Genomic DNA, 9,575 nt, shown 5'->3' with positions numbered 1-9,575 from the left:
GTATTCAAAATCATTAGTCATCAGAAAAAAATGCAGAGTAGAACAGTGAGCTCTCATTTTATAGCTATTAGCCTGACAAAATGTAAAAAGCTGGGTAATGCTAAATGTGTGTATGTATATGTAAGGTGCATGTGGAAATAGCAACCCTCACACAGTGAAGGTGAGAATGAGGACTGGTGGAGCCATTCTGGACAACACCTGGAACTATTTTGAGATACGTTCCCAAGAGGGGAATTGTGGGATTTATAGGGTATGCGTGTATTTAAGTTGCCTAGGAAACTGCCCACAGTCCAGAGAGCTATTGGAGATGTTCATTGCAGCATCATTCTTTGTTTTGCTATGAGAGTATGTCTTTGTGTGTGTGTGTGTGTGTGTCCCCCCATATGCTCACATGCTTGGGAGGTGGTGGTGGTAGTGGCAGGGGCCTGGGGGCAACCTGAGTGTCCATCACTGGTAGAACAAGAAACCCTGGTGGACTCTCATCAGAGAATACTAAGCAACAGTTATTATAGATGTTACAGATTGAGTATACATACAGCAACATGAGTAGATCTTACCTTACCACCAACTATTCTGTTTTGTAAGAAACAGATTGAGAAATGTAATACATTTACAAAACACTATTTACACAAATTAGAAAATACATATAAATGAAATAACAACATACATTTTGCAAGAACACATACAAACAAAAACACATTAACATGTCTGAAAGGTTGCTATTAGGGGAAGAAGGATGAAAGTGGAGTATAGAAACAAAAGTTAATAGAAAAACTGTTCAAATGTTATAGGACTTTTATTACTTGGCTCTAAGACTTCTTATAAAGCTACGATAATCAAGAGAGTGTGGTATTGGTGTCAAGATGGACAAACAGATCAATGGAACAGAAGAAGGGGCTCAGAAATAAACCTACAAACATACAGCCAACTGATTTTTTTTTTACAAAGGTGCAAAGGCAATTCAGTGGAGAAAGGATAACTGTGATATTCATATGCAAAAAGTGAATTTGGATCCATAACTTGAAGCACACAAAAAATTTACTCAAAGTAGATCATAGACCTAAATGTAAAATCAAAAACTATAAAATATAGAAGAATATCTTGGTGATCTTGGGATCTTGGGTTAGGCAAAGATTTGTGTGTGTGTGTGTGTGTGTGTGTGTGTGCACATATAAATTATATATAAACACATATATAAAAATACATATATAGCACTAAAATAGCAACCCAGAAAAGAAACATTTGATAAATTGGATTTCATCAAAATTAAGGATGCTTGTTCTTTGAAAAAAAAACTGTAAGAATGCAAAGATAATATTTACAAGTCATATATTTGATAACGTTCTTATCCAGAATGAAACACTCCCAAAACCCAATAAGGAAACAAACAATTCAACTCTTTTTTAATGGGGCAGAAATTCCAATAGACAATCCATTAAAGACTTACCTGTTGCACATAAGCACATGAAAAGATGTCATATCACTGGTCATTAAGGAAACTCAGATTGAAACCACAATGAGCCACCACACACCAATTAGAACGGCTAAAATTAAAAAGAGTATACCAAGTGTTGGTGAGGATGTAGAATTGGAACTCCCATACACTGCTTTTGGGAACATAAAATGATACAAACACTTTGGAAAACAATGTGGCAGTTTCCTAACAAGTTATAAACAGACACCTGTCATATGACCCAGACATTCCATTCCTAGGTACTTACTCAAGAAAAATGAAAGCTTATATCCATACAAAGACGTGCACAGGAATATTCAGAGCAGCTTTATTTGTAACAGCCAAAACTAGGAACAACCCAACGTCCATCAACAGTAAATTGCTAAAAAATTGTGCTATATCCGTACAATATTATACTATAAATTTTACCTATCCATGAAAAGGAACTACTAATACATGCAACGACATGGATGAACATTAAAATAATTATGCAGAGTATATACTGTATGGCTCATTTACATAAAATTCTAGAAAATGCAAACCAATCTATAGTGACTGAAAGCAGATCAATGGTTGCCTGGGGAGGGGTGTTGGGGAGGGAGAGATTAGCAAACGGCAGGAGGAAACTTTCAGGGGTGATGGGTATGTTCGTAATCGTGATAGTGGTGATGGTTTCACAGGGAAACATGTCAAACCTTATCAAACTGTACACTTTAAATGTGTGCAATTTACTTTATGTCAATTACATACGAATAAAACGTTGTGATTTGTTTTGTTTTTTGAGATAGTGCCTGGCTCTGTTGCCGAGGCTAGAGTGCAGTGGTGCAATCATAGCTCACTGCAGCCTCGAACTCCTGGGCTCATGCGATCCTCCCGTCTCAGCCTCCCCTGTGGCTGGAACTATAGGCGTGCAACACCACGCCCAGCTAATTTTTTTCTATTTTTGGTAGATACGGGTCTTGCTTTTGCTCAGGCTGGTGTCAAACTCCTGACCTCAAGCGACCCTCCCGCCTCGGCCTCCCAGAGAGCTAGGATTACAGGCGTGAGCCACCGCGCCAGGCCAAAAAGCGTTTTTTAAAAAGAAAAAGGTAATCTCGCTCCGAGGGTCACCCAGCTGGGAAGCGGCGGGCGATTTAAACCCAGAAGTCGCGTCAGGAGCCCGTGTACTTCCCGCGTTGGCCGCTCTGCTACGCACAGACGCTGGCCCTGCGCGGCCAGGAAAGTGCTGGAAGGAAGCAGGGCGAGCGCGGCCGGCCAGGGACGTGGGTCATTAGCCGGTGGGCGGCCCGAGCGCGGCTCCGCCCCCGGGAGGCGGCCTGTGCGCCCGGCCGCCGCGCTCGCCCTCTCGGCCGGCCACCTGCTGCCCGCCCGGCCACCTGCTGCCCCCGGTCCGCGACATGGTGAGTGGGGCGGGTAGGGATCGGGCGCCGTGCGGGGTCGGGGAGCGGGAAGCGGTGGCGGAGGGTCCCTCCGGGCCCCCTGCGGAGCCGCCGCTGCCCCGCTCCCTGTCGCCGGTGGTGCGGAGGGGAGTGGGAGGCCGCAGAGGCGCGGTGGCGAGACCGGGTCCCAGCGAGGCGGGAGGCCAGGGCTGCCCCTGATTCCCAGGCCAGGGCTCGCTCTGCGACCTGCGCTGGGGGCAGGGCTTACGGCCTTCCTGGGCGCGGGGGTGGGGCATCACTGGGATCCCGCGTTTGTGAGCCTTGGGGGCATGGGTGAGACCGAGGGAGAGACTAAGTTTGCGTGTCCCTGTTCGCTCGTTCATCTGGGCACGGGGTCTGGCTGGAACTGAGCCTCTGCCCCCTTGTGCTGTGCCCCTGCGCCTCGTTTGAGGCCTGTGCCGCGCAGTGTGGACGTAGTGGCTCAGGATGACCCCTCCTCCAAGCTGAGCTTCCCCCGACGCTAGGGGGTGGGGGGCGCATCTCTTTGCTCTGCTGTGCTAGGAAGCCCCGGAAGCTTTGCCAAACAGCCCATTTCTGGCCCAGAGGCCTTAGAAGCAGTCAAGGCTGGGAGGGTGTTTTGATGGGTTGTGGCTTCGGGGAGGGAGGGTGAGTGGGAATGGTTGTGAGGGCGCCCAGGCCCCAGGGATGCAGGCTTGGGTAATCAGTAACCCCTCTGCACGCTGGGAGAGGAGGCTGGGCCTGGCCGGCTGTTTACTAAGCACACACAGTCCCTTCCCCCTCTCTGTCCCCAGAGCTCAGAGGGTTTGTCACTTCAGCCCCAGGCTGTGCGACTTGGGGGGGGGGGGGTTCCAGAAGACTCTACAAAGAAAGGGGAACCTCCTAGAAGCTCACCTGTACCCACCCACCCCTTTCAGATCCCAGGAAGTAAACAGTGGGTTCTGGTGGCTGGGCTGACTTGTGGTTGCAGGGATACACGGACCAGGTATCCGGAGTAGGGGCCTGTTGGGCAGATGATGCAAATCACCGCTGCCAGCTCTATAGCCACCCAGAGTGGAGGGGAGGAGAGGGCCAAGCCTGACCAGTCAGAGAGAGCACGTTTTTAGGAGGGAGGAAAGCACAGACTTTAAGAGCACCTGATGCTTCAACTATATGCTACCCAAATGCTGCAAGGCCCATCACAAGCCTGGTTGTCCCAGGAAGTGTTTTTTATTTATTTTGTTTTATTTTATTTTTTTGAGACAGAGTCTCGCTCTGTTGCCCAGGCTACAGTGAGTGCCATGGCGTCAGCCTAGCTCACAGCAACCTCAAACTCCTGGGCTTAAGCGATCCTTCTGCCTCAGCCTCCTGAGTAGCTAGGACTACAGGCATGTGCCACCATGCCCCGCTAATTTTTTCTATATATATTTTTAGTTGGCCAGCTAATTTCTTTCTATTTTTAGTAGAGATGGGGTCTTGCTCTTGCTCAGTCTGGTCTCGAACTCCTGACCTCAAGAGATCCACCCTCCTCGGCCTCCCAGAGTGCTAAAATTTGCGCCCTGCCAAGGAAGTGTTTTTTAAATACAGATGATATTTGCTTAATAACAATGCAGCCTCCTGAAGTGTTCCATTGGTGTGATGATCTGTGAGCTGGAGGTTCTGCCTAGAGAGGTACAGCCACCTGGCTGGCAAATGGTGAGACCGGAGCTTGAACCAGGCCTGCCAGACTCGACCCAGGGCATCCAGTCAGCGGGCTTCCTCATAAAAGCTAGATTAACTTCCCTCACATTGTCTCCCAGACCAAATTTTCAATTTGGCACTGTATCCACGTCTGCCCTGCGGTCGTGCTGTTTTAGAAGCCGAAGGGTCCCTTGAACTCCTAGACCTGGATCCTCCTTGTTTCCTTGTATTTGCTGACACTCCATTCACAGCCGAGTTGTGCCAGTCTGGGCTGTCTTGAGGGCACCTTGCACAACAGGTAAATAGGATGGGGCACTGGGTTTGCCAGTTGCTCTTGGCCAAGTTACTTTTACTTCTGGCACTGTGCTCTGTGGCCCAGGCTTCCCAAACAGCCAGAAGAGAAGAGATGGAAAACATGAGAACTCTAGGCCTGGCAGCTCGGGACCAGAGGCTGCATGGGAGTGTGGGTGGGTACCCACCAGAGGTAGTGCCAGTGGCTGTCACCTGCAGTGTGGCTGAGAATGGCCTGGATGCTTTCTTTAAATGCGGTTCCTCTGCCAGGCCCCAGGGATGCTGATGCACAGACCACACTTTGAGAACGCTGCCTGTGCTGCCACAGACCAGGGGCAGGGGCGGGAGAACAGTGGCCAAGTCGTCTCTCCTCTCTAGGCCAGTTTCTTCAGGACACACGAAAGCTATGGTAGCGGCATGTAAGGGGTTGGGGGCAGGGTGGGGGAGGAGTGCTTCTCAGTGCGAGTCATATGCATGACACTTCTTTTGGGATTTTCTTTCTCTGAGTATAAAACCCAAGGTTCACGGAGAACCTATCAGTGATCAAGCCCGGACCCCTCCTCCTGGGCAGGGCCCTAACCTTGAGAACTCCCAGCCTACTGCTTAAAGACTCGCTACCCTTTGACTGGTCAGCCATGTCCAAAGCAGCCAGTAGAAGCTGGCTAGAGTCCCCAAAGGTCTGGGGACTTCTCTTTTGAGCTGTAGAGAGAAATGCCCTTGGGCCTCTTTTTTTTCCTCTTCTAGGCTGGCAAAGCACACAGGCTGAGTGCTGAGGAGAGGGAACAGCTGCTGCCGAACCTGAGAGCCGTGGGGTGGAACGAGGTGGAAGGCCGTGATGCCATCTTCAAGCAGTTCCATTTCAAAGACTTCAACAGGGTATGGCACCGGAGTGGGACAGTTTGCTGAGACTGGAGCTGATGGTGTCACAATCTAGAACTTGTTCTCTCCCTTAATGTTCTGATATCAAAGACTCTCAGATACTACACTAAATCAGTTTTTGGGCACTGTGCCAGTGGGGAAATTAATTTTCCTGCATAACTTGGAAAGTATTATCCTTGGGGATTGCAGAGTAGGAAGATGGGTCTTGGGCTCTCCCTACCTAGAACTTTTAGAAACAATCCTCAGAGGAGATAGTTCAGGTAAGAAACAGGTGTACATCTGGAAGGCATTTTACAGTCAAAAGACTGGCCAAGGCCAAATGCCTGTTGTGGTATTTCTACCTTGTTAGGGATCCCAGTAACAGGACTGTCTTCCTACTGCAGGGACAACCTCTAACTCAAACCTGAGAGCCAGTGGCAGGATGTCAAGGGGGAAATGACTAAAGCAGGAGCATTCTCCCTGTGTGCAGCTAGTCAATGCTCTGCGCCCTGGAACTGGCCATTAAAAGGCGTGCAGGAGTCCTTTCTCTCGCAACACTAACCTGGGTCTCACTTCACTTACATAGGCTTTTGGGTTCATGACAAGAGTGGCCCTGCAGGCTGAGAAACTGGACCATCATCCAGAATGGTTTAACGTATACAACAAGGTGAGTGGTGTCCTGCAACTCTAGCGTGCTGTGCCCCTGTCCAAATCCCGAGAACTCAACTCACTCTAAACATCTCTTCCCCGGACTTCCCTGTGGGCCCTCCTTGCCCATAGGTTGGCTGTCCACTCAGTCTGTTCCATTCATCTCATTCCTATTCTCACTAAGATTGCACATGCCTAGAGTCAACATGAATACCACTGGAAAATAATGTCTCACTACAATTTAAAGAAATGCAAATTAAAACACTGAGATACTTGTGATTAAAGTAGACACTAAGCAGCAAAACCTAAGAAAGGAAGAGCTGTGGGAATCAGGCATACTTATTCATCGTTAATAGCTCTAAATGGCTTTCATCTTTCTGGAGGTATGGCAGGATGAAAAAGTAATAGACTTGAATTAAGAATACCTATGTATAGCCAACCTATCAGATTGGCTGATGAATGAATAGAAATAATCGTGAAATGCTACCATCTGCCAAGGGCTCTGCTGGACTCTGTTTATATAAAAATATTAAAGGTGGAAGAGGCAGTCTGTTAATGGATAGTGTTTAGGAGTTGGCGTTGGTTTTTAGTTTCATCTTTAGGTTTTAGGTTGCTCTTGACATTTGGATGTTAAATTTTTACCCTATACCTGAGGCCACTGTTATTTTTGAAAGACATCAAAGGAGAGATGTCTTTCAGTTTTGCACTGTTGTACAGGCATGTCAGAGAGTCCCCAGGAGAGATTACAGGACTGGTGGTTATTACCGGGGTCTAGCAGGGCTGGGCCCAACAGCTAGTGACTCTCTCCTGCCCCTAAGTGAAGTCAGTGGAATCAGACAGCCCTGAATTTCTGGTTTCGTTTCAGGTCCACATCACCCTGAGCACCCATGAGTGTGCAGGCCTTTCAGAACGGGACATAAACCTGGCCCACTTCATCGAACAAGTAGCAGCGTCCATGACGTAGACCCTGCCCTTCCTCTTTGAATTGCTCAGGGAAAGGCGTGACTAAACTGGGGACCCAGGGCGGGAGCTGAGCGCCCTTGGCCCTGAGACCCTGCTGCCTCTGTTGAGGGGCGAGTCCTTGATGCGGGAAGAGGATCCGGCATCCCTGCCAACACCAGGAATTTAGACCTTTTCCTTGTGCCACTCTCTGTCCTTGGGGCTCTGTTACATTACACTAATTTGAATAAGCTCGCCCCTTTCTTTGCAACGTCTCAGCAACAGTAGTGATTTTCTTTCTAGGCTGTGTCTTACTCGCTTTATAATTCATTTCTCAAGAAGCTGTGATAGAGGGTGAAATAAAGTCTTACCTTAGAACCAGCACCCTAAAGTAAACCCTGTCCTATGTGACAGAAACACATGTGCTTTTATGTATCAAATAAAATTATTGTATCACTTGGTCTCAGCTCTAGAAAATTCTTTTCCATAGGTCAATCCAAATTGGAGCCAGTAGGCACTTAAAGCACTTACTCCATGCAGGACACTGTTCGAGGTACTGGGGGAAAGAGAGGGACCAGACCAACCTGCCTTCAGGTTCATTATCATCTAGGGGAATCAGGAAAACAATTAACTATGACTAGACAGGATGAATGAAGTTAATGCTAGATGGCAGGGTAAGAAATGAGGTAAGGGGAATACAAACGATTTATTCCAAAGGGAAATCTGGAGGCTTCCATTTGAGTTATGCTTCGAAGACCTCAGTAGGGGAGAGACAGAGATGGCTGAGGGAGTGTCAGGAACACAGATACTTTTTGAACACCAACATGGCACTCAAAGGAAATGCTCATTGGGACATTTTAGAGTTCAGATTTTCGTATTAGGGATGCTCAGCCGGTAAGTATAATGGAAATATAGTCAAATCAAAAAGCTAACATTTCTGGTCCCAAGGCTTTCAGGTAAGGGATACTCTACCTGCATCTTCTTCCTGCCTGTGATGGATCATTTTATGCGTCAACTCGACTGGGCCATGGGCTGCCCAGACATTTGGTCAAACATTATTGAGGGTGTTTCTGAATGAGATTAACATTTGAATCTGTAGACTGGGGTAAAGCAGGTTTCCCTCCCTAATGTGGGTGGACCTAATCCAATCAGTTGAAGGCCTGTGTAGACTAAAAGGACTGACTCTCCCCGAAATAAGGAACTCCTGACTGCTTTGAGCTGGGATGTTAGTCTTTTCCTACTTTTGGACTCAAACTGAAACATCCACTCTTACTGGGTCCCAAGCCGGCAGGCCTCCGTACTGGAACTCTTACCGTCAGCTTTCCTGGGTCTCCAGCTTGCCAAGTGCAGATCTTGGGACTTGTCAGTCTCCATAATCACATGGGCTGATTCCTTATAGTCTTTCTTGATGTGTATGTTGGTTCTGTTTCTCTGGAGAGCCCTGACTGGCCTATAACATCAGATGGGGAGATTTCTAATCCTGATGGTCTCTGTAGTTTCTTAGAACCTTGGCAAAGGTCTCAAGGCTTGCCTGCTTTTACTGTACAAGAGAGAAGACACAGGCACAGCTTAGGAGCTATGTATCATGGGAGCAGTTAAGGAGCTGGTTTTCACAGGTTAGTTGCCAGGACTGGGAGAAGGGCGCCAAGAGCAGTCTCATCTCTACCCGTGTGTGCATGCCACACAAATACCACCTCACATATGCCATGATGCAGAGAGACCGGGGAAGCCCTTTTCCAAATAGTTCTCACCTAGACTCCTAACCTGAAGCACTGCCTGGGTATTAAGCTGACTTGCAAATGCCAGGGTCACTTGGAGCAGGCATATAGCAATGTCACAACCCAGTCAGCTTGGATGAGTCAGTCCCCTAAGAGCCAGAAAAGAGGCAGAAGTTGTTGGTTGAGAAATAAGCATATTGTTGTAAGAGGGCTTGGTAGGACTCCCTTCTTAGCCTATATGCTAGTAAAGGATTATCGGTACCTATGTTGACATCACTTTGTCTGCAAAGCTGAACATCAAGACATAAGATCCTGACAGTGGTCTCCCATCTGCTCCACTTTTGACTTAAATTTTTCTAAGTGTGTTTTGATCTGATGACTGAGGATTAGAAGACGCCAGACGTGGTGGTATGGACTGCATTACGCTGCATTCCTGCCTCTGCTTATTATCATGGATCAAGGGTTGAGAAATGCCAACCTAGGTGGCACTACAGTTCCATGAAGCACTTTCACATGGAACAAAGACACAGGCAACACTTTTTAGAAATAAACAAGTTTATTCTAAAATGAATCCAAATAATTGAAACTATAGGAGAGGATATTAGGGAGAGA

The 9,575-nt window shown here is 47.6% G+C and overlaps 1 protein-coding gene across 2 annotated transcripts; it reads left to right on the top strand.

Moving 5' to 3' along the window:
- The first annotated feature begins 2,750 nt into the window (after positions 1-2,750).
- On the top strand, positions 2,751-7,706 carry PCBD1 (pterin-4 alpha-carbinolamine dehydratase 1). Of its 2 annotated transcripts, none has more exons than XM_045568351.1 (4): positions 2,751-2,853; positions 5,545-5,676; positions 6,245-6,325; positions 7,172-7,706. In XM_045568351.1, exons 1-4 carry the CDS (start codon positions 2,851-2,853, stop codon positions 7,268-7,270), a joined length of 315 nt encoding a protein of 104 aa, XP_045424307.1. In that variant the 5' UTR covers positions 2,751-2,850; the 3' UTR covers positions 7,271-7,706. The 2 variants fall into 2 exon arrangements, with proteins under 2 accessions (XP_045424307.1, XP_045424308.1); XM_045568352.1 differs by lacking the exon at positions 2,751-2,853 and adding an exon at positions 5,058-5,209.
- The last annotated feature ends 1,869 nt before the right edge of the window (positions 7,707-9,575 follow it).

This window comes from Lemur catta, chromosome 14, assembly GCF_020740605.2.
Source record: "Lemur catta isolate mLemCat1 chromosome 14, mLemCat1.pri, whole genome shotgun sequence".
Classification (NCBI taxonomy): Eukaryota; Metazoa; Chordata; class Mammalia; order Primates; family Lemuridae; genus Lemur; species Lemur catta.
Note: the sequence above shows the minus strand (reverse complement) of the source record. Positions and strands in the feature narration are given on the sequence as shown.